Genomic DNA, 25,935 nt, shown 5'->3' on the forward strand with positions numbered 1-25,935 from the left:
TCGGAATTGGGCTTATAATATATCGTTGGAAACCTCTTTTCGAGCCCAATCCAACCACACTATTATTGGATCCTTATCATGGACCAAACTAAATTGGACTGCCTATTTTCATAAATAGAGTGTAAAAAGAAATATTTTCAAAAACAGAAAGAGAGATATTTTAATAAAAACAACAACATCACTGGACTTTTCACACTTTCACTTTGTTCGATAATCAAATGACGTGAAATATATTCATCACTGGATTTGGTTTTGGGGAGACAAATTTGGGTGTCTACACTAGGGGATACTAGGTCGGTTAGGGGTTACTAGGTTGGTCAAGGGTTACTAGGGGTTATTAGGTCGGGGGTTACTAGGGGTTACTAGGCCAGTCAGAAGTTACTTGGTCAAGGGTTACTAAGTCAGTCAGGGGTTACTTGAGGGGTTACTTATGTGGGGTTACTAGAGGGGTTACTTCAGGGGTTACTAGAGGGGGTTACTGATGTGGCACCTTGCCGCACCAGAAACGCACTGATAAGAAAAACTATCCTTTTCTAACACGCAAATTAATCAAAATATAATATGGTTTAATTAAAAATATTATCTTTTTGTGAGATTAACATTAATGTACTAGGATTTAAATTATTTAAAAAATTAAAAATATCTTTTTTTTAAAAAAAAAAAAAAAAAACTAAAAATCATCTTTAGATATTAGTAGATATTTTTTTTTATAAAAAAAAAATTATCTTTTGATATTAATGGTTGTATTCTAAATATATCTGATGAATGACATGAAATTTTCATAAAAAAATTTAAAACATATAATGTAAGAGAAAATTCACCCTATTTAAACATTTATGTGAAATTTATGTCAAAAAATTTAAATAAAAAAAATTGTTAGAGATTAAGAAATCACAAGAAATTTTTTTTAAAAATAATATATAAAAAAATCGTGCATCGCACGGACTTTTACCTAGTTTTAAGTAAAACAAAACTAATTGTGTGCATATAAATTTAATTACATAATTTAAAGCCAATTATTCAACAATTCCCAATTTTTAACAAAATTTTAATCTTTCCCAGTTCATCACCATTGTCGACAATTTTTATCCAAAAGTACGAACTAGGGTTCAGAATCAAACCTGTAATCGAGCAATTGAGAGTTTTTATTCTGCACTTGCTGTTTATAGAAACGCGTCGTCTTCTTTGTCTGCAAAAGGGGCTTTTTTCCTCCTTCAATAAGCTAGTTCTTACAATTATGGTTGAAGCTGAGCTATGGAGTAATGGCGAATGACATAGAGGAGTAAGAGCAACTCCAATGGCAAGCTAATTTGACAATTAGCTTGTCATGCCACATCATCTTTTAAGCTAATTATCATTTTAGCTACTTTTTGCTCTAATGGCTACCTATTAGTTTAGTAGTAGTTGTTGGATTGAAAATACATGGAAAGAGCTTAATTGGTGTGATAAGCATTTTATTTTGGCAAGTTTAATTCCAAGCAAATTAGCTTGGCAAAGCTAATTTGGTTAGCCAAGCTAATTGAGTTTTCTAACTCCAATGGTCAAGTTAGTAGATAGGAAATTTTTGAAATTGCAAGCAAGTCCCTAAGTACAACCATTGGAGTTGCTCTAAGGGGGTAGTTGAGGGAATTAAATGTTTGAGAGGGAAATGAAATGACTTTTCAGATTAATCACCTCCTTTTTTTTTTTAGGGAATTAAATGTTTGGGAGGGAAATGAATTTACTTTCCAAATTAATTATCTCCTCATTTTTTTCAGCCGGTTATCAGTAAATTGACTTAAGAAATTAGTTCATAAAGATTGACTTATTTTAACTTAATTAAAAAGTTGACTTAAAATTGAAAGTGTTGACAAATTTGAAATTTTCCTTTTTTATTTTTTTTTATTTTTTTTTAACAAAGGAATTGGGGAAGAAATATCATTCATTTTTTCTTGGTAGCCAAACCCTAAAAAACCCCTCTTTTTCACCGCAAACTTCACTTCGATTAATCTCATCTTCATTTCAATTCTCTCATTCATTCATTTCAATCAAATTCGTCTTCTTCAATTCTTCAAATTTACTGCAATTCTGGAACAAGCCTTCATCTTTCCTGCAAAACAATGGTGGATTTCTCTCTTCTTCTCTTTAATCTAGTTCACACCCATTTGTTAGATTACCATTTTAATGATTATATTTTGTGGGGTTTTTGATTTGATTGTTAAACTTATTGATTTGATTGTGAACTTGTTGTTTTATAGAGTGGGAGAGTTGGAAGGGAATATCATTCAAGGAGGGATCATCATACACAGCAGTACCATAGTCAGCGACACCATAATCATCATTCGTCGTCTTCATCGTCTTCGTCTCGTTTCGACGAAAGCAAGCCTTCTCGTGGCAAGAATAATCCTCCTTCCCGGCATTTATGGGTTGGGAATTTGTCTCACCACATTAGTCAATCAACTCTTGCTGATCACTTCATTAGGTTCGGAGACCTCGAAAACATTGCTTGTCATCCCGGTCGGAGCTACGCCTTTGTCAATTATGTGAGGGAAAATGATGCAATTGAGGCTTTGAATTCGCTTCAAGGGTTTAGTCTTGCAGGCATGCCTCTTAGGATTGAGTTTGCCAAGTCGGTTAGTTTCTTCTTTTGTCTACCCTTTATCGTTTTCGTCGTAATATTGGTGATTCTATGCCAACATGTTTGTGTCATACATTCTGCTTATGTACTTCATTTTGGAATTGAATGTACGGAGTTTTTCAAATTGAAAAAGTTTAGTACAATTGAGGTGCTGCTTATGAAAGTGACTTGTTTATTTTGCCCCGTAATGAATAGGATACTTAATATGAATATGATCAGCAAATGAAGTATTCACTAAGAATCATAAGCTCATTATGAAAACCAGGCATGCCAAGGTTGTAAAAACCGTAGGGTTATCACTGGTGATCAAATATGGAAATGACTTTAAGTGTAGGCGCGAAAGTTATAAAAAACATAGGGTTATCATTGGCGCTCAAATATGGAAATATATTTGATTATTAGCACGAAAAAGATGGACATAATCAGGTGACATAATCAGGTGACGTTATAAACATTAGTGGATATCAGGATTCTTTACATGTACAGCCAAAAGTGCTTGCTTGTGGCTGCCTTTCTGGACTTTCCTTCGTAAATATTAGGAAAATTCAATGTCCATTGAAACATGGATACAACTAGGCTATAAACATGGATACAACTAGGTTGTATCAGTTTTCAAAATCAGCTGCTTCCACATGGAATAAAGTGTGGCATATGCACCTTCGATTATTATAGGGTGTAACAGATTGAGGAGATCCCTAGGGCTGATGACGTTTATAAATAATAAATGCCTAAGATTTTATGCTTTACTTTCAATATGGAAAGATATCACAGTCCTTTTGGAAGAAAACAAATCCGTAAATCGGAGGCAATATCTGATGTGCAACGATAGTAAATAGATATTTACACACACGGAAATCCTATCTTTAATTTTACTGCGCAACTATGATATCTTCAGCTTCAGCCTAAAAGAACTTCCATAACCCTTAATAAGAACCAGATAATGATGCTATAGCTTCCATATCTGAAGTAATTCTAAGAGCATAAACAGAGGAGACATCTTCTTGACCTAAATCTAACTAGTAACTACAAAAACAGGAAAAAAAGAATAGAGCTTTACTAGGATCTAAATTTTGAAAGATGACCTATATACTATGAACATATTCAGCAAAAGACAAACAAAAGAATGTGTATATACAAAGAGATAGAATAGAGAAGACTACAAACAGGACTTAGAAACCAGCAGCAGAGTCTTAACAAAAATCTGCAGAGGATTTCAGCAAAATGATAAAAATTTCCGGCACAGCACAGAAGCACTTGAGAATCCAAACTCTCAAGGTAGCAGGAAAATTTATTCCAGAAACTAGATTCAAAACCCCCAGCAAGATTCAAAAACGGTGCATATCGGAAATAACTATAAACAACATTGCAATAAGAATTTTTATTACTGATTGAAAGTTCGTGTGAGGAAAATTATATTGATGGAAAATTGGCCTCTCACAGGGAGGAGCAATGATGGAAATGAAAAATCTAAGCTAGGTCTATAAATGAGCCCAAGCTCTTTGTAAGAATGAAAAAGCTTGAAGGGATTCATGAGTGAAAACAGAAATTATCTGGAACAAATTTCATGTGTCATGATTGTGCAGTGCTTTAGTGGTTCACAAATGATACAGCTCTTACTCGAATCATACTTGGTGGAACTGCTTCTGTCTTACATCTCTCATTCTCTCTTGGAAAAAAAAAATCTTTATTAGTATATAAAGTGGGCAGGTCTGATGATATAAGACAAGATATGCTCAAGTAATATGACTGTTACTAGTGCCTCATTATGAGTAAATTTTATTACGATTCTCTTATAAACATTCTCAATAGCCAATTTGTGCCAAAAGAGACGCTAAACGAACCATTTGATATATTATCCAAACAAATTAGGTTTTATTGGTTAATAGTTTAATATCCAATATTATCAATTAATTAATTGCAGATAGAGATTCATCATCGCCAAGAATAAAACGACACTACACTAACATCATACACTGTCCAAGTGCCTCAAAAGAACATTCACCATGAATGAGTTGTATGACTATGTTTCCTTTCCCTACTGATTGCAGAGGGGTAGCTTCCAAATTACATTTGGTTTGATTTACTATAACCAAATGTTACCACATACTAAAAAAAAAAGCTTAGTTGTGGACTTATTCAATTTGGTTCATTATACTAAAAAGAGTTAAATAGTAGACTTATTTAAAGAAATCGAGACAACTAATGTGCAGTGCAATATAAAATACTGAAATGAAATAGCACTTCTGCTGTCAATCTGTGGATATCAGTTCCTTAAATTAAGAAGCTATTAACTTGATAATATGAAACCATGCAGCTGCTATTCCAACATTAATCAAGTTAAGGTGTATCTAATATGCTGTTTCCTACTATCCTACTAGTCATTACAATGGCTCCTTTCCAGTTTCCACTATGCACCTTCTACGCTAAAGCTATGCATTGCTTTGCATAAAATTTAGTAATGTGACTTTCCTTTACGATCCAAACTCCCAAAGTGTGCTAGTTATGTCATACGTTCTGATTGTCAGTACATTCCCAAAAGGCAGGCATAAATGCATAATGCTAAAACGTCTATTAATTTCTATTGGGAATGCTGAAGTATTAAAATGACACTGCAACAGAAATAAATGATTGCCAGACTCATTTTTCTGATTGTAGTGCACAATTTTTGATCATTAACATAATAAAAAAAGAATTTTATTTGGAAACTAAGACATAAAATTAGTACTTACTGGCTTGCAGTAGCATATTTTTCAGCATCAATATGATAAAGCATAGTTTCTGGGGTCAAGTGTCATCTCTTCAGTTGCAACCTAAAGAGAAAAGATGTTTAAAGTAGTAACTAATATCTGGGAATCACTGTATTAACTGTGAAGACCCATTTAGTAAAGCTTTTCCCTTGAGCAAATTTCCTATGCCTTCATATAACCTGTTGATTGGGGTCAACACTTGCTGAATGACTGATTTGACTTGCTGCCCTGTTAAGTTTGATTCATAATATTGTGAGCTTGAGTTGATATGCACGTCTGTAACCATGGATGTCTTCGAAATTCAGCTATTAAGTCTCAAATCTATTTTGTTAAAGGACTTGCATCAAACGTTAGGGGTTCAATAGCATGAGTTTTATCATCCACTTTTAAGATGTAGCATTCTCATATTGTGTAATCCCAATAAACCCATGATTACACATTAATGACCATGTATCATGCCCTTTTATTAAGGAGGTCTAGTGATGCTGTCAAGGGTTTGGTATGAGCATTTAAAATGAATATCAGCCACTTAATTGTGCTACGTAATATTTAGGGGCTTTGCCTTTGTTCTCAAAACCATATAACATGCTGGTACCATTTTACATTACCCAAGAGATGGATGGTTGAGTAATCTGATGAAAAAGAGCGCAATAATTTTCATCCTTTCTCCAATTTACACTGGGACACTGGGTGCACCTCATAGCTACTGTGCATCTTTTAATTTCTGAAGAAAATGAAATTAATACTAGAGAGACAGATATAGAGTGTAAGAGAGCAGAATTTGATGAATTGAAACTCTTAAGGAGCTCTTGAATACCAGTACATGTTACTCCGAGTCTACATCTCTGTTGAATTTGGGCTTGAGGAGTTATGTAAATGCATCTCCTGCCTTTTTCCATTAAGGGTATAGTAGATCACATTGTAAATACAAACTGCAAGAAGGAAGTTATCAGAGATATAGTATCATACTATCATCTTACTAAATAGGCAAAGGAACACAAATGAAAATAAGCAGGGCTAAAGATGTTATATTTAGGATACTGGTCAATACATACAGATCAGATTTTCTTTTCTCAGATCAATTCTGAGAAAGCAAATGGAAGAAAACTCTGCCTGTTTCATCCTCACATAAAGGGAAGTCGGTTGCAGTTTAGCTTCTGTGTATATTTTTTTTTCTGTAGACTAAAGAGATCTGCCCTATACGTGAAACGTTTAGTGTACAAAACCATTCATGGTTGCCCCCTATTCTGTTGAATATGTATATGAGAAGTTCCATTGGTAGCACCCCCTACCTACGGCAATAAAGGTGCATAGTAGATCATATAGTCACAGAAACAAACTACACCTACACTGGCAAACTTATTTTAGAAACTCTTAAGTGATTGTTTGGTTAACAAAACTGAACATGGAAAGCGGGACTTCCTAGGAAATGCAAGGTTGGTGAGTTGTTTGGTTGGCAAAAAAATTGTGAAATGGGGGAGTAGAACTTCCTAATAATTTCCACTTTCCACAAAATGTAGGAATTTGCTAACCTAGTCTCCCCTAGGTAAGTAGAAATTTCTATGGGAAGTTCCTCATTTCTCATCAAACAACTTTAGAAAATTCCTAAGAAAATGATTATGAAGTTTAATTCCCATCAATTTAAACTTATGAGAACTTCCACTTCTTTTGTAAACCAAACAACCACTTGAGATTTTTATCTAACCAAATATATCAGGTGAAAAGAATTTTACAACTATAATGTCTCTTACCTTAATCAATTCAGCATCTTTCTTGTAGGTGTTATATCTGTATAACCTGTGATATTGCCGTGCGTTATAGTGTGATTATGAGCTGCCATTTGAACTTGAAGCCATTCCTATGTTATCATTATTCCACAACTGTGCATGTGTTACTTGTGCATGAAAGTTGCTGGCATTAACATATATGGACTGAATATTACTTTGTCTTCATTGAATTGTAGTTTGATTATGATAAGTCTTTCTTTGGAAGAAAAAAGTAATTTTGTCTTGAAATTAGAGATGGGTGTTGGAACAAAGCATTTATGGTTTTGTTGTTCTGTAATCTAAAACACATGTCCACATAACTTAGGCATTATTTGGTTTGGAGAAGCACTCTTCAAGATTTTTTTTAATTTTTTTTTTTTATTTTGTAATAGGAGGATATGTCTAAAAGACCTTTTAGATAACACTTTTGACGAGAAACAACGACCTTATTCCATTTTTTTCCCAACTTACAACCTTACCTTATTTTCGATGTTTACCGACGAATTTCAAGTGTTGACAGCATGTGCCATTCACATGAGCCTTATTTCTTTTACTTATACCCCTTTCCCTCCCAACTTTGCTTGATTCTATTTCTCTCTCTTCAATAGAGACTTGGAAGATCTAAATTCAATTAAATTCTCCATTGATATTTCAATTTGAATGTTGCCAATCTTAATACAACCCATATTGTCCAAGGTTATGCATGTTTCCACCTCTGATTTGTCTAAATTTCTGCAATTGATGTTTGAAAATCAGGGTTCATGTCTCTAATTTTTTTTAATGAAAGAAGGGGAAGCAATGAATAGATGAGAAGTTGCTTAAATCCTAGCATTTTCAAATGTCTTTGTTTGAAACATACTCAAACATCCCCCCCCCCCCCCAAAAAAAAAAAAAAAAAAAAAATTCTCCTTTAAATTTATTGGTTGTATTTTATTTTACTTGATTTTGATTTGTTTTACAATTTGATATGTTTTTTGATAAAAAAAAAAAAATTATCCAATGGAGAATTGATGGAGGATAATGTGAATTTGAAAAGGGGTAGAGTGAAGCAAATAGGATGTTTTTTTGATAATTTTAAGAGGAGATTAAAGCTAATACTTCAATTGAAGAATTTAAATTGAGATATCATAAATAAGAATGGAATTCATACTTTAGTTGAAGAATTGTTGTATTGGCAATTAATGGAGAAATGGATAAACAAGATGGAGTGGAAATAGAAGAAAGATAAGGTGGAAATAGGATTTTTTAAGGTCATGTGACTTCCACGTGCGGGCCAACGTCTGAAATTTGCCGGTCAATGTCGGAAAGTAAGGTAAGGTTGTAATGTTGTATTTTGCAAAAAAGAAAAATAAAAAAATAAATAATTTAAGGTTAGAAGTTGTCAGAAAATTTTAATAAAGGTTTTTCTTGCAAAAGGTTATTTTTGAAAGGTTTGTTTTGACAAATTCTCCTTATTTTTAGTATATTTTATAAATTTAATCTTAAGCCTAGATACAAGCATATGCTTTTTATCTCTTTATTTTTGGGTTTATGGTTCTAACTTTATGATTATATGATGACATGCCTGACTGGTAATTCAATTGTAGATATGAATTTCATACCCATATTTTTTAGTGTCAATTGGCTAGTTCAGGTACTTGAAATGAAGAATCTTGTACCATGTCACTATTTTTGAATGACTTTTCTTATTTTATGATGTATGGCAGATTGGCAGTTGTGTGATCTGAATTAGTGTGGTAATGTTAATATTCATTGCAACTTTTTAAGATCTTTTTTTTAACTCACTTACATTGTAGTTTATCATTTGGCAAACAGTGCCTGAATCCTTGTTCTAGTTTCTTTGATACAAGCATTGCTCATTAGGAGTTTGATAATACTTGATATTCTTATATCTCATATTTGTTTGATGATGACATTCTTTTATCTTATATTAGTTTGAACATTAGACCCCATAAAGTTGCTGTGTCATTTAATTGTTGAAGCTTGCTTTGGTAGAAACTTACTTACACTAGTTTCTTATGCCCTTGTGGAGTATTGGAGTTGAAAAAAAAGGGTCATTTTGATGTGAAATGGACAAATTTTGTATTTGGCATGCTGAAAGTTAAGTGAAAGATTTTATTGCCACAAGTATCGAGACTTTTACTCATTAATTTTTTTCCCCTGCTTTTCTCTGTTTTTTTTTTTTTTTTTTTTTTTTTTTTTTTTTTTTTTTTTTTTTTTTTGCTTTTTTGCTTTTAAGTTTTATTTTATTTATTTATGTTAGATGTTGGGGTTGGGGTGGAGCATTTTGCTAGTGGGATTGGGGCTAAAGAGGCAATTTGAAACACATAATTTAAGTCTAAGATACGAGGATTACAAAACGGATTAAATTCCTGTATATATAAATAATAGCATATGTAATTGTTGACTACCTTAGAATGAGTTTTGGACCTTGGAAGGCTTGATTTATCGATTTCCCTATATTCATTTCATAATAGATTAAAATTCATTGGCTGGATCAATCACTTTATGTAAGGATATAACATGAAGAAATTTTGGTGCCTATAGCAAAGGGCTGAAGAACGGGATTGCATATCGATCTGTCCCAGCTTGATTGATTTATATATCGTCATATTATATTTCTCTTGTCTAGATCTTCACTGAGGGTGTGCTCTTTTCATCTGAAATCAATTTATCTGAAAATACTTGGAACTTATTTTTCAAGGTAATAACTACACACTGAATGAATAATATTAATGTTAGACGAGTAGTGGTGGAGGCATTATTTGTTATCTTTTATTAAATCTGTCTGGGGTAAAAAGTGAATGTCTTTGTTTGTTTGGCACTTTTGCATTCTTATCCTTTGACTTCAAGTGTCTTGAATATTGTGTGTTCAACCTTTTTCATTGACTTTCATGCAATGAATATTGGATGGCGTCAAGGGTTCTACACTTCTTCTGCCTGTAGTGAGTAAGGGTAATATACTGTCAAGTGTCAACTGTGGGACACTATGTGCATTTAGTTTGTTGATAAAAATTTATAGATGTAGTGAAGGAAGGTTAGAAGCTGCATCAGCTGAATTCAGTTATTGAGTACACCCTGAAAGTTGTAAAGATAATGGTGATTCTTGCTGCAAATTAATTTTACACTCATGGAATTATTTCCTGATTTGAAAACGTAAGCAAAGTTTCATAAAAACTTCAAGCTTTCAACTGGTCAATTTGCATAGAAAAGCTTCTGAAGCCATGCTAAAAAAGCATAGGATACTGCTTAGTAACTTTTCAATATTTATCCTTAAGTTGTTGCTTATGGATAATCATTGTCTAGTTATTCATCTTGGTTCTTGGTTTTTGGTTATCTTCTTTTGATATTGGTCATGTTATAAGGGGTGGGAATAATGGTTGTGCATTATGTTGCTTAAAGGGTTGTGAATGTTGGAAATGAGATTGTATTTACTGAAAATTTGCCTCAAAGTATTATTTCTTTGGCAGAAATCGATTTGATTTACTAATATGTAACATTTCAAATATAGAAAAAGAAAAGAAATAGGGCCTGTTACCACACCAAAGCATCCATCTATTACTTTTTTTTTTTTTTTTTTTTTTTTTTTTTTTTTTTTTTTTTTGCATCTCATCCAAAACCAAACTTATGATGCAAAGGGTTTTCGGAATTTGCTGTGTTCTTTTGCTAACATCTGGATGTTTTTTGCAGTGTATGGTTCTTTTTACATTGCTGTAAATGATGTATCTTAGTTTTTTAATGGTGTAATAATTTACCTAAAATCTGTCTACCCATAATGTCTGGAGATCGCACATCCTGACAATAATTTTGGATATCTGATGCTATACTTTGAGAAAATTCTCTGTGTATGGACATAAGTAAATGTGTACTTGTGTTAGTTGTGTGGCTTTATCTTTATTTGCCTGTGTAAAGGTGCTGTCTGTTTATGTACCTGTATGGGCATCTACTATTACATGTCTTGGATGATTTAGGTCTGTATTCTAGTTGATATTCTCAGGTATGTGATTAGATTGATTTCTTTGCAACTGGTAAGATAACTAACTCATGGTGCATACAATCTTAGTGTGCTAGATGATTTTCTAGATATATTTTTGTAAGAAAGTGAGCAATTGTTTCTCAGATTTATTGGGATTCAAAGTAAGAATATGAACATTCTATGATTAACCGGATATTTGGAGACATGAATAATGAACATTGGGAGGGTGATTCTTTGTCAATTACACTGTTAGTGTCTAAGACAGATGCAAATTGTTTAACTTGTATAAATGTGATGAAAGATGATATTTTGTTGAAATTATTGGAACTCTCCTTTATGACTGCTTGATCATGCTATCCTGTTATTGTCACTTGTTCCAGATTGCTGATTGTCCGCTTATTGTAGTGTTTTCTTGCATACAAGTAATTTAATTTATAGATTCTGAATCCCAGGACAAGTCATCTGCTCCTCCACGTGATGAGTTGTACTTGCAACATCGAGATGAGCTGCAACCTCGAAACAGAAGTTCAGCATTCTCACCAAGGGAATCCAGAAAGCGTCCTGCTAGTCCTGATGCATACTATCCAGATAGTCCAAGGAGAAATGAACGTGGCTCAGACCATCCAACTGAAATTTTATGGATAGGCTTTCCCTCATGCTTGAAAGTGGATGAAGCAATATTAAGGAAGGCTTTTTCTCCATTTGGAGATATTGACAAGATAACTGCATTCCCAGGTCGTACATATGCATTTGTCCAGTTCAGGAATCTAGCATCAGCTTGCAGGGCTAAAGAAACTCTCCAAGGAAAATTGTTTGGAAATCCACGCGTGCATATTTCTTTTGCTAGGAAAGAGCATGCTTCATTTGCTGGTGGGAGGCGAAGTCTGGGGCCTAATGCTCCTCCTCCACATTCTAAGTCCTTTAATCAGATTGGATCTTCTGATAACTTACGCACTAATAGAAATGTCAGAGAACCTGAAGATCCAAGTATTAGGGCCCCCCATCATCCGAACATGGAATATGAAGATCCTGAAATTAGGAGCTTCAGGAGGCTGCAGTCTCCATGGGCTCATACTGGTGGTTCGTATGAAGACAGAAGATTTGATGAACTTAGACCAGATATAGGTCCACCACAAGGGCGGCAGGAATATGGTAGGAGTCCTTTTAGAGATGGAAGTGCTCAATATCATGACTTTTCTCCTCGAAATCTGAGAAGAAAAAGTCCATTTCCAGAAGATCTAAGGGACTTGCCGGAGGATACTTATAACTATCACAGAGGAAAGAAATTGAAAATCGATTCCTTTCCACATGAGGAGCTTCCTGAATATCCTTTGCATAATGTAAGCCAGGATAAGCATGTTTTTCCTGGATTAGTTCCTGAATTTTCTTTGTCAGATGAGTCCGGGCATCCTATTCCGTATAGAAGACTGCCAGAGAATCCTCCAAACTTAAATCGATCTTTAGGGGATAGGCATGACAATTGGGGACCATCTCATGATGCTTTCTGGTCACCTCCTCCAAATTCATCATCAATTCCAGCTGAGTGGAAAAGAACCACCTCTGAGTTGCATCAGCGAGGAACAAAGGAATGGAAATGGGAGGGTACTATAGCAAAGGGTGGAACTCCTGTCTGCCAAGCTCGTTGCTTTCCAGTTGGAAAAGTCATGGATTTCTTCTTGTTAGTACAAACCTTTCCTCATGACTTCCTAAAGTTACCTGTTTAAGCTAGTACTGTGCTTTGATCACTTCCATTTTATTTAAAAAAATAATAAGAAAAGTAAATGGGAGGGGGAGGGGCCAAAGGGGGTGGAGTATCACTAAAATGTGGGATTTCTCACTGGTTCAATTAGATTAGTATCATGATTATACAATAATAGCACAATGCATATTACAGTACACCATTAGCACGAATACCAATAATAGCGTGAAAAGGTTTTATGTTCATTACATGTTATTTCCTCTCCATGCACCTTCATTTTCTTGGTAACTCAGTGACAACTCTTCTTTTGCAGGCCAGAGTTCCTAGATTGCACTGCACGGACTGGACTTGATATGCTTTCTAAGCATTATTATCAGGCTGCCTGCTCTTGGGTTGTCTTTTTCGTCCCTGCCAGTGATGCAGATATGGTATATTATAATGAATTTATGCATTATCTGGGAGAGAAGCAGCGGGCAGCAGTTGCTAAGTTGGATGATAGGAACACGTTGTTTCTTGTCCCCCCTTCAGATTTCTCTGAGAATGTACTAAAAATACCTGGGAAGCTAAGTATATCTGGTGTCGTTTTAAGTTTAGAACCATCTAGTCCTACCTTGGCTTCTCATCCTCTAGAGAATGAGATGAAAAATAGAGATGCCGTTTATTCACATTCTGATACATCATACAGCAAATTGCAATTGTCAGGTCCCTCTCCTATACCTTCAGATGTTGATCGTGCATCTTTACAAGGAAATAGCAAAGCTTCAGCTCCATCACCATTCCCATCTTATGATCATGGAAGCGGAAGCATCCCTTATCACATGGAAAGCAGACACAACTTCCAACCTGGTTACCCTGCCCCTCGGGATGCAACATTGCAAGCATATCCTGTTTCTGAAGGATATAATAATTCCAATTCTGGTAGGCGTGGTACAGAGTTTAGCAGGGTTATTTATGATGCTGGTACCGATTATTCTGATGGTAGCAGGTCGTCTCTTCATGAACAAAAATTTCCATCATCTGTACCTTCTTTGCCTCTGGGTGGTTTTCAACAAGATCAGCATGCTGATGTCTCTCTGCGGGGGCAGCTACAAAGGCAAACTACAAACCGCTCTCCTCCAGCTGCTGATGTTTATAGATCATCTGGCTTCATCGGGAATCAACATGAAAGTCTGTCAAGAGTTCCTCCAAGATATAATGCTTCACAAACAGCAAATCAGGTCTCTTCTGACATGTCACCATCTCCATTTAGTCAGCTGCAGCAGCAACCAGTGCAAGCAGAGAACGTGCGGGCATTTGCTCATGCTGGTCCCGTGGCAACACAGGGGAATCAAGAGATTGTGAACACAGGTAATGCACAAGATGATGGTGAAGCTGATGATCCTCAGAAACGATTGCAAGCAACCTTGCAACTTGCTGCAGCCTTGCTTCAGCAAATCCAACAAGGAAAGGCACCTTAATTGGTTGAGATGTTAGGCGTTGAATTTCAGAATCCTCCACTCCCCCTTCTACCCCAAACTAGTGAAAATGATTAACTTAGAATTTTTTTTAAAAATTTTTTTTATAATTTTGGAAGGGAAGTTCTGTTTGCACCAAGCAGGTGAACACGATGATGCACTGTACTAAATAGTAATACCTGATGAATTTAAAAAAAAAAAAAGAAGATTTTTTTTAATTAAAATTTACCTTTAAATGAGGGGTTTACTTTCACTTTAACTAAATAATAATAATTAATCCGTCAAATATTCTACCTAGCCCTAAAGCATGAACAATGGAAAGTATACATATATCCTTTCCCATTTTTTTCTCTCCTTTACTCCATTTGACACATCATACTAACTCTTTTCCACATCACAATCCACTATTTCAATTATTTTTCACATTTTTTTCCCAACATATTCTTTCCCATTCTCTCTTCTACTCACATATACCTCACATATATTCTCTCCTATTAATATATATTTCCTCTATATTTTATTATTTTATTTTTCTCGGGCATATATGTCGATGTAGATTTTTGATCAATAATATCTTTAATTATCAACAAGGTTGTGTTCTTTTCACCTTACTATACCTGAACTAACTTACCTGAACTTATCTGAATATAAATGAATTTATATGACCTTATTATACTTTATTAATCTTATTCAACCTTATTGAACTTATTAGATCTTATTGAACTTATTAAAACTTATTAGATCTTATTAAACTTATTAGAACTTTTTGAATCTTATCAAAATTTATTAGACCTTATTATTAGACTTGATTAGAACTTATAAGAGCTTATTAGACCTTATTTAACTTACTAGAACTTATGAGACCTTATTTAACTTATTGAAACTTATTAAATCTTATTGAACTTGTTAGACTTTATTAACTTATTAGACCTTATTAAACTTATTGGAAATTATCTGAACTGATATGAACTTATTAGACCTAAAACTTATTTTTATAAGGTGAAGAGAACCAGTCCTAAGTATACATTATAATAATTGAAAATTAATAATCTATTCATTGAGACTATTCAAATAAGCACTCACACGACTATTTTTTTTCTCTTATATATAAATCACAAATACTAGTCAAAGTAAGTCAAAAAGACAACTTATAAGTGTAGTATAACTATTAACCGAGGTAAAAAAAAATCAGCCAATTCATCGGACCAGGCCGGCCAAGCTTCGAGCTGGAATATATGTGCCCAAGCTCGCTCAAACTAGCTGGGCCGAGCAGGCTTTTTGAGCAGGGCAAAGAAATAAAATAAATAAAGTAACTAAAATTGCAACAAAAAAAAATGATTTTCCAAGCCCACCCAAAATTTTTAAACCTAACCTGATTTCGGGCCAGAAATAACTGCCCAAAACCCACCCAAAATCGGGTCGGGATAGCCTGATTTCGGACTTAACTTGCTCAGGTTTACTATTAGGTCCAAAACCAAGCCAATTTCTAATCACAACCCATAGAATGCTACTGATCCGGATTGATAGAATAAATACTCATGAGCTTGCATATTAGCACATAGTAAATACTTCTTCTCATTCTGCTGCATGCTCATATGTAAATTGTCTCGAGTTTTTAGTCTCTTCTAAATAGCCATCCAAGCAATAAATTGATGCTTAGGAATGACTTTATTTTCCCATATCAGACCATAGAATCCCATCTGCATCTTGGCTTTCTAATAGTGAGCAAATCATAACTCTTCTTGATGTTATATTTACCCTACCAATCAAGGCAGGAGTATAGGCACTCTTCATTTTTTCCTTTACTTCACAAACATGCTTCTAATACCAAATGTAGTCAAACACCTATTCCTTTTGCTAAAAGGATCCTTTTAACATGTTAAACATTAATAAGGATCCTCTTAGAATTGAAAATGGATGGCTAAAAGGAGAGTAATCCTCACCATTGTTGATGCTCTAATAGGAGTTGAGGAGTTGCTAAATTGCCAAGGAACACACTTTGTGACTTTAGTCCGAGCTCCACTAACTATACATGCTAACCAGTAAGAGGTGTTGATTTAGTAGGGGTCTTTCTTGTTAAAACCTTTCGTGACATCTAAGCATCCAATCTAATACTCTAGATATTTTACAGGGAAATTCTACGTAGTAACCATATAGTGTTGGCTTTTCTACGTTGTGTCAACTTTTTTATTTTTTTTTGTTTTTTTTTATTTGAAATTTACACACTATAACCTCCTAATACAGTTAGTAACTCAACCGTACTCTTGTCTTTAACTCCTCGTTAAATAGGTTATGTTATCGTAATGATGCAATGTTTTGGGTGGGTTGTTAGATTTGGTGGAAATTTTCCCTCCAAATGAGTAGTTCTACCTTCCCTCTATTTATTTAGCCCCCTTTTCCCTCTAATTTTAATTTTTAGGGTCCCATTGTTGTCTTCCTCCATACCAATTCATGTCATCAACAAGCTCTCGCTGCTCCGTTCCCCCAAATTCTACTTGTGCGTTGGAGTTTTTAAGCCCACGATGTTGGTGCATGCCACCCAAACTTGCGAAGTTGAAGATTTCAACCACAAATCGCAACCCAATCAAGGAAAGTTTTCTTCAAGTGCAACGACAGTGGATTCTTCATGTGGCTACACGAAAGTGATATTGAAGGGCTTGATACAGTGAAGAACAAATTTATGACATGAATTTTGTGATGCTGAAGTTGACAGATTTGATGTCTTACTTAAGAGAAATAGTCAAAGTTGGAGTATTTATGTATGTTGTTTTAGTGGTGAATTTGATATTAAAAAATCATGAAAATTGATTCTTATTGCCATATTCTTGGCTTAGCTTGATGTAACACAAATTAAATACTAGATGAAAAAATTTAGACGTTATTTAACTTTATTTTCGTGTAGCATATATTTGCAATTAAAATACCATATAATTGCACATGGGTTGGTTTGGGAGCATAAAACTAAGATGGATTAGCATATAATATGCAATAGACATCATAAGTGTTTGTTACAAATATATATATATATATATATATATATATATATATATATATATATATATATATATATATATATATATATATATATATATATATATATATATATATATATATATATATATATATATATATATATATATATATATATATATATATATATAATTCAATGTTTACATAAGTTAAATTGTTCATAGTTAGAAAAAAGCATCACAATTATAGTTGCAACTAATCAAACTAAAGTTGCTTGTGTAAAATTAATGGTAAAAGGAATGTAACAAAGGAATATCTTACAACATTGAGAGCATGTGCACAATTATTTCTCTCTTAGGGCTAATGCTCTATTGTACATCTGTGGTTGGTGGAGGCTGAGTGGATCCACCTTTATTAGCAATAGACCTAATGCTATGTCTTGGCAGTGGCAGGAACTTTCTTTGGGAATTGAAGTGGCTGACTTGAACTGGCTATGGAAGGTGGCTAGCTTAGCTTGATCTCTTAGTGGGAAGTGGCTTGGATGAAGTGGTTGGTGGAGGCTAAGTGGATTTACTTTATTAGCATTTGACCTAATGCTATGTCTTGGCAATGGCTGGCTAAAACTTGCTCTAGGAAGTGGCCGACTTGAACTAGCTATGGGAAGTGGCTGGCTTAGCTTGATCTCTCAATGGGATGTGGCTAGGATGAAGTACATCCATTTATCATCAAAATTTTTCAATTCTAGTTTTGTTACTTTTTGTTGCAGTTTGTTTTTTTTCCTTTGATAGCTCTTTTGTCAAAAAAAAAAAAAAAAAAAAAGATGAAAAAAAAAATCAATCAAGTTGCTCTTAGTGTGCTAATTTGAAGCTTGATGCCTTGTTGACCTTTTTCTTTTAGCAGACTGGGTAGGGTCCGACTTCCCTTGTTGTTCCATCAATTCTTTCGTAGTTGTCTCTCCCTTGCATGTAAGATAGTATGGCCAAATTGCTTGCTTTTAGCATTTGACAGTTGCAATTTTCCTTCCTTTACCTTTGCACCCTTCTTTTGCTCCTAGATGGTCTTCCTATAATTTTTTAGGTCTAACAAGTGACAAACCATGTAATAAAAAATGAGTTTTAAATTGTATATTATGCAATTTACATAATCTAACAATCTAAGTGAAAAACCGATTACTATGTTACTTCCTCCATTGTTTTTAGTTGACACCATTTGACTTTTACACTATTCACAAACTACACTTTGACTACCTTTTGTGATATATAGATACGATGAAACATAGTCAAGTGGGATTTTGTTAAAATTGTCTCAATGTATATTTTATTAATAGCCACTTTTTATAATTTACAATGTTGAGAATTAGAGATATTAATCGTTAAAATAGTGCGTTGTAAAGCATAATAAAAGAAAGGAGTCAACTTCATAAAAATGGAGGTAGTATTATATTGAATAATAATAAACTAATCTAATAATAAATATGAATATTAGATAACAATCTATAATCTATCTATAATATTATTAAAAAACAATGAGATAACATGGTATTGTCATGTGTCATCATTCCTTTAATAAAATTGGCGCCACATGAGCAATGACATGTCAAGACATATTCTTCTACACTAAATATCAAATTCAATGAAAAATTATGATTGAAATATAATTTGAGTACAAAAAGGATCGAGACCGAAAATCGAACCGGACCGAACCCTTGCATTCCGGGTTGGTCTTCGGTCTCATAAATTGGTGTTTCCGGGTTTTCGATCCAGTCCAGATAAAAACCGGAATATTCCGGTCTGGATCGGAAAAAGTTTATTTAATTTTTTTTTTATTTTTTGAGTGAAAATTTAAAATTTTAGGGAAATTATCATATCATTGGTACACCCCTAGTTTGGACTTTTGTCAATGATACACTTATTTAACTTTTGATTATCACCAGTACACTCATGGTTTCATGTACTTAACTACAGTAACTATTATGTTAAACAAACGTTAATCCTAGGTTATTAAACCGATTTTTGACTTAAATTACTCCCTGTTTTGTTTCCCGCTTTTATTTCCCTCCTTTATTTAAACTAACCCACCCACTGTAGCATTATTATATAAACGTTTCCCCTCTTTTGCTTTGGTTTATGCAGCTTATTATTCTTCTAATTTTCATTAATATTTTTCTGGTATGGGTTCTTCAAGCAATAGGAATGGAAGGAGTTTGTGGTTCAAATGTGTTAATTGCAACTGTGAGCCCTCAAGATCTACATATATAAGATTCTCAAGCTTTGTTTCAAACCCTGGAAAACCCTACTACAAGTGTAAGTTTTGTGAATTCTTCATGTGGGTTAAGGAGGATTAGATTGTTAGTGATACAGAAGGTAGGGTGGCTAATTAATACACCTGAAGCTACAAGTGTTCAACTTCCGAGGAAAGAATTCAATGAGTTCATGCACAAAACATATGAATTTGCTTACTAGCTTTGATCATTTGGTGGTAAAAATTGTTGTTATAAATTTGGTGTTACACTAGTGGTAGCTTTGAAATAACTTAATGCTATTGTAATTTTCTATTTGATATATATAAAGTAAAGTATGTTATTTATATGGAAATATTGCTGCTGAATTTGTTTATAAGAAGAACAATTGTTGCTTCCGTTTTTAATTTGGGTAGTTGGAGTTTGGAGGGAGAGTTAATGACTAAAAGGCATTTTATTCATTGCATTTTAAGTCAAAAATCACGCCAATAACCTAGGATTAACTATTGATTAACCAAAAGATCACTGTAGTTAATTTTATTAAACCTTGGGTGTATAGGTGATAATCAAAAGTTAAGTAAGTGTATCATTGGTAAAAGCCTAAAATAGAGGTGTACCATGAAAATTTCCCTAAATTTTATGTTTAAATTTCTAAAAAAATTAGGTACAAAACTTGTAATTTATAAATTTTAAGTGCAAAATAGAAAAGCACACAAACAAAAGACAAAATGTTTAAGAATGATGTACATACAAAGATATAAAAATTCATAAAAAAAAAAGGAAAAGAAAAGAATATAACCGGTCCATTTCGGTCCAAAACTGGACCGTATTGGAATAAACAGGTCTAAACCGGAATCTGAATCGGTTGATTACGGTCCGGTCCCCGTTTTGCAAAAAACAAAAGATTACGGGTTCTGGTCTGGTTTTGACCGGTGCACAACCTTAATTTGAACCACTAAACATAAGAACGACATGTACCATCAAATATAATTATCAATGCCTCTTAATACTTATTGTTCTGAATAGAATGATTTAACAACAACTTTTTGGTGTAGCAGGCTACACCGTGTGGCACAAGTTATCCAAGTTATTTTGTTAGGGGTTACCCGAATTATTCATTCAAGGGTAAGTCGAGTTACTCAGTTAGGGGTTGCTTGAGGGGTTTGGACAGGGGTTACTTGAGGGGTTCACTCGATCAAGGGTTACTTGTGGGGTTACTCGAGTTACTTGGTTAGGGGTTACTCGAGGGGTTTCTTGGTCATAGGTTACTTGAGTGACTCGGTCATGGGTTACTCGAGTTACTCGGTCAGGGGTTATTTAAGGAATTCGGTCAGGGGTTATTCGAGTAATTCGGTCAGGGGTTACTCGGTCAGGGGTTACTTGAAGATTCAATCAGGGGTTACTCGGTTAGGGGTTAGTTGAGGGTTTACTTGGTCAGGGGTTACTCGAGGGTTTCGGTCATGGATTACTTGAGGATTTACTCAGTCAGGGGTTACTCGGTCAGAAGTAATTCAAGTAACCTTTGACCGAGTAACTTGAGTAACCGTCAGGGGTTACGCGAAATTCCGTCGGAAACATCGGAAATTTCGACGGATTTTAACAATCCGTCGGAAATTTCCGACGGAATAAAAATTCGTCTGAAAAAATACGCTTTCTGACCGAAAATTCCGTCGGAAAGTTAAATTTCCGACGAAATTAAAATCCTTCGGAAATTTCCGACGGAAAATATAATTATATATAAAAAAAAAACATGGGCCATCGTAAAACCCTAAATGCTTTCCTCCCTTTTCATTTCTCACTTCCGCCCCTATTCTCTTTCTCTCTCTTCCGCCCTTCTCTCCTTCTCTTTCTCTCTCTTCTGCCTCTCTCTCCTCCGTCCCTTCTTGTTCTTCTTCTCTTCCTCTTTCCTCCTCCATCTTCTCCTTCTTTCATCTCTTTCCTCATTTCTATTATGTCTTGGTGTTTTGCTTGGTCGAATTTAATGGTTTCTTTGGTCAAATTCGACCATGAAAAGTGTAGGTCTAGACTTTTCATGGTCGAATTTGGCCTATTTAAATCAAATTCAAGAATTTAAAGCCAATTTCAGTTAATAAGGTATGTCTTTCGACTTTTTAATTTTCTTTTTTAAAATTTCAGTTGTTGGCTGGTCGTGGTGGCTTGTGTGGTGGCTTGGTGCCGTGGTGGTTTGGTTTTTTGGTCGGATATGGTGGTTTGGTGCCGTGGTGGTTTGGTTTGGGTGGTTCGGGTGTGTGAGTTTGGGTCGGTTAAGTTGGTGGTTGGGTCAGTTAGGGTGGATCTGGATTTAGGTGTGGGTTAGGTAAAGTGGGCTGGTGGGTTCAAATAAGGTAAAGTGGGTTCGGTGGGGTGTAGGGGCTGGTGGTTGTGGGGGATTAGGGTTAGGGTTACGAGTTGGTGGTGGTCTGGTGGGGTAGAGGGGCTGGTGGTTGTGGGGGATACGGGTTGGGGTTACGGGTTGGTGGTGGGTTGGTGGGGTGGAGGGGTTGGTGGTTGTGGGGGATACGGGTTGGGGTTACAGGTTGGTGGTGGGCTGGTGGGGTGGAGGAGCTGGTGGTTGTGGGGGATTAGGGTTAGGGGCTGGTGGTGGAGGTGGTGATACGCCGCACCAGTGGTGGCGTGGCGTTTTTTTTTTAATTTCAGAAAATTACTTTCCGACGGAATTCCCGTCGGAAGCTTCCGACGAAATTTTCCAGTGCCTAAAAGTCTCATATGACGGAAAATTCTGTCGGAAAAGTATTTCCGACGGAATTTCGGTCGAAGAAGGTGGTTTTTCCTACCAAGCGGTTTCCGACAACCACTTCCGACGGAATTCCGTCGGAAACCCCTTTTCCGACGGATTTCAGGGTGTTTCCGACGGAATTTTTCCGTCGGAGATGAGCTGTTTTCTGGGAGTGAAATACCCCAATAATTTATGACGGGAGGGGTGGACTGTGACATAACCTTAAACAGAGCACTAAAAGCTCCAACTTCTCTCTACTTTCTCTCTCTAGTTTATTTCGTTTCCGGTAACTTACTTGATCGTCGGAGGCAGATCTCTGATAAACTGGAGTTCCATTGTTTTGCAGGTATTCGAGTCTATTTGCCGGAAGAGCGTGACCAGTATCCCGAGGAATTCCAAACTACCCCGAAATATTTGGCGCCGTTTGTGGGGATAGTCGTCCGTTATGGCAATAGATGGTCAGACACCTAATGCCTGCCCTAGCCCTGGTCAAGACGGCCATGTAGAAGACATAATCACAACGATTCATTCTAGTGATCCTCTGACCTCCTCATATTCATGAGGCCGAGGATCCTCTAGTTACTACTTCTTCCCTAAGGGTCGCTCTGAACAAACTTCGAAAGGAGCTTGAGAGTAAAAGGGCATGTACCTCAAGACAACCGTCCAGAAGAGAGGAAGAAGGCGCCCCGAGGAAAAATCAGAGCAAGGCAACTAATGTAATGGATGTTGGCAACACCCCATTCCGATGACAACATGGAAGATATCCCAGGGTGCCACGGATGAACCTGTCTAGGCTCCTTGAGAAAACACAGTCGGCTAGGGGGCAGACCAAACAGCCTCAAAGGGAAGAACCCGAGCCATCCCGGCAATGGAGAGATGCAAGGGAATATATCCGGCACAAGCAACGAGAGCATGTGGCCTACTCGAACACGGCCTCTACTGCAATAATGCCGGATGAATTCTCTAACCAATCTCTTTCCAAACATACCAGCTCGGCCAGGACCAGTAGGAGTCAAGCTGTTCGTACTCCAACTCCTATTCCAGTTCAACCGTTTCAGTATCAGACCCCCCAGAATTTCAATCCAATTCTGCCGCCTAACCTCCCTGTCTTTGGACAGTACGTGCAATATGGCCAGCCGTTCGACCAGACAGCTTACCTGGCTGCGGTCGCACCATCGCAGCCTATTGATTGGCAAATGCGCTTGTTGAATCTTGGTGACAAGCCGCCTCCGTTTTCTCAAGAGATTCTTAACTCTCCTCAACCAGCAAAGGTTAAAATCGTACTAGTGGGTGCCTATGATGGTATAGGCAACCTGGAAGAACACGTCACTTCGTACAGAAATCTGATGTATTAAGGGTGTGGCGCAGGACTGGTTCAACAATCTGCCAGCCGGGTGCATAAATTGTTTTACCTCTCTCAGTTTATTGTTTGTTGGAAACTTCTCATACAAATTCCCCCAAGGAAGACCAGCCTCAACTTGGCAACAATCGTCCAAGGGAAGAATGAAGGTTTACATTCATACGTTTAGAGGTTCAATCAAGAAAAAGCCCAAATTCATAATTTGCCGGATGAAATGGCCTATTTAGAATTTCTCCGGGGATTAAGGCATAATGGTTTCAAGTTTGATCTAGTCAGAAAAAAGGTCCGGACATATGCAGGTGTTCTACGGGAAGCCGAGGCCTATATTGAAGCAGCTGACTTCTTTTCACTCACAAAAGCTTAAGTACCGGCCAAGGAGGCTGAGAATAAACAATCTTCTCAGCAAGACTCGGCCGGGAGAAAGAAAGAAGGAAAGAACAAAAGAAAAGAAGTCTGGGTGGTCGACGACCAGCAGACAAAGTCTAAAAAGGCCAAGACGTACGAGCCTCAGTATGAGTTCAACAAGGATTGTTACACAATCCTAATGGAAATTAAGGATAAATTTGAGTTTGAAAAGCCCCAACCGCTGAGAGGTTCGGCCCAGCTGTAAATATTGTTGTAGGGAATATTTCAAGCCATTAACCCCAAGCTTGAACCCCACTGTGATCATACACTTAAGCATGGTGGCGTCCAAAGGGAAGGAAGCTAGAGCAAAAGAGTTGCCAACAAGTTTTAGGAACTTGTAAACCGTTCACAAGGTGAAGATTACACCCCTTAACGATCCATGAGATCGTCAACTCCAAAAGGTCTTGAACCAAATAGGGTTCGGGGATGAAGGTACAAATCCAACCTAAAAGAGATTGAACCTGCCCTAAATAGGCCTCTACTTCAATCTTCTCGTATTCATATGCGCTTTCTGACTGGCATGCAATCAATAGGTTAACCCTAAACCTGTTTATCTATGTTGGTTGAATATAATGCACAAATAAAACTATTATTGGTGATCACTTGAATTATAATCATATTAGCCCTAAACAAGATTATTAATTATCTTATTAAGCATGATTACAAGTACAAATTCCCTTTAGGCATGCATAAAAGGCGTGATCAAGCAATAACAATAATAATCATCAAGCAACATGATAATAATCATCATAATTATAATCACAATCATAATAACAATCATAATAATCATAATTATCATAATCATGTTAAAGCATAATATTAATAGCAAGATCCTATGCATGATACTAACAAGATTTATTACAAACCCTAGCATGTCACTAAGCACTAAAAATCAAAGCTTTAAACCTAACATGATACTAACATGATATTAGAAAAGAGAATAGGAAGCATCCTAAACATGCTATTAGAAAGCAATAATAACATCCTAACATGATACTAGGAATTAAAAAAATTTAAACATGCTTTCTACAAGAATAGAGCAACAAGATTACATACTTTGATGCCTCATACCTCTTTCTAATAACAAAATACACGCGTTAGTAACTTCAAGGAAAATATAAAATAAATAATTAAATCAAATAATTGAAATAGAGATTAGGGACCACACCCTCAGAAATTATAACCTTTCACCTCTAGGGTGAAGGCAACTTCGAACTTGGCTAGGTGTATCTAGATCTCGTGAATGCGGAATTTTGTAAGAGGGAAGGTTTAGAAAAAGAGAGAGAAAGCTTCTAGCTTTTAGAGAGAGAGAGAGATGATTGATTGTGGATTATGATGAGAATTGATTGATTGTGAATGATTAAAAACGGAGGTTCAAGACCCTATTTATAAGAAAACAATCCGGAAATAAGTAGAATTTGATAAGGAATAAAACTCCACTCTGTCGCTGCAAAATCGACCTTGTCACCAGGCGACAGGGTCTGTCGCGTGGCGACAGGCCTGTCGGTTGGCGACAGCCTTGATTTCTACGCGCTTTCAACACGGTGTCCATATATGAATCAAAATCGATTTGTAAAGTCCGTATGAAACTGAAATCGTATCTTTCATAAAATAATATTTTATTTCAAATAAAACTTATTAAAATATAATTATTAATTCTAATCCTATTAGGATTAAAGAGAACCTTCTAGGGAATTCTAGAAGACTATAATCAATTCTAATAAATTTAGGAATAATAATTAACATTGGGCCCTCCCCTAGATCATTGGGCCATAAGTAAAGATTAAACCAGGCCCAGTTTAGTATTTTGACCATAACTTCCTCATTATTCATCGGAATTGGGCTTATAATATATCGTTGGAAAGCTCTTTGCAAGCCCCATCCAACTACACTATTATTGTACCCTTGTCGTGGACCAAACTAAACTGGATTGGCTGTTTTCATAAAATAGTGTTGTTTTCGAAA

At 35.7% G+C, this 25,935-nt stretch overlaps 1 protein-coding gene across 1 annotated transcript; it reads left to right on the top strand.

Moving 5' to 3' along the window:
- The first annotated feature begins 1,668 nt into the window (after nt 1-1,668).
- LOC145587601 (flowering time control protein FPA-like) lies at nt 1,669-14,377 on the top strand. Its single transcript, XM_081644332.1, has 4 exons — nt 1,669-2,102; nt 2,238-2,612; nt 11,559-12,784; nt 13,119-14,377. The coding sequence occupies exons 1-4, from the start codon at nt 2,100-2,102 to the stop codon at nt 14,260-14,262; spliced, it is 2,748 nt and encodes a 915-aa protein (XP_081500458.1). The 5' UTR covers nt 1,669-2,099; the 3' UTR covers nt 14,263-14,377.
- Nucleotides 14,378-25,935: the final 11,558 nt, after the last annotated feature.

The sequence above is a fragment of the Chenopodium album genome, chromosome 17 (assembly GCF_948465745.1).
Source record: "Chenopodium album chromosome 17, dcCheAlbu1.1, whole genome shotgun sequence".
Classification (NCBI taxonomy): domain Eukaryota; kingdom Viridiplantae; phylum Streptophyta; class Magnoliopsida; order Caryophyllales; family Amaranthaceae; genus Chenopodium; species Chenopodium album.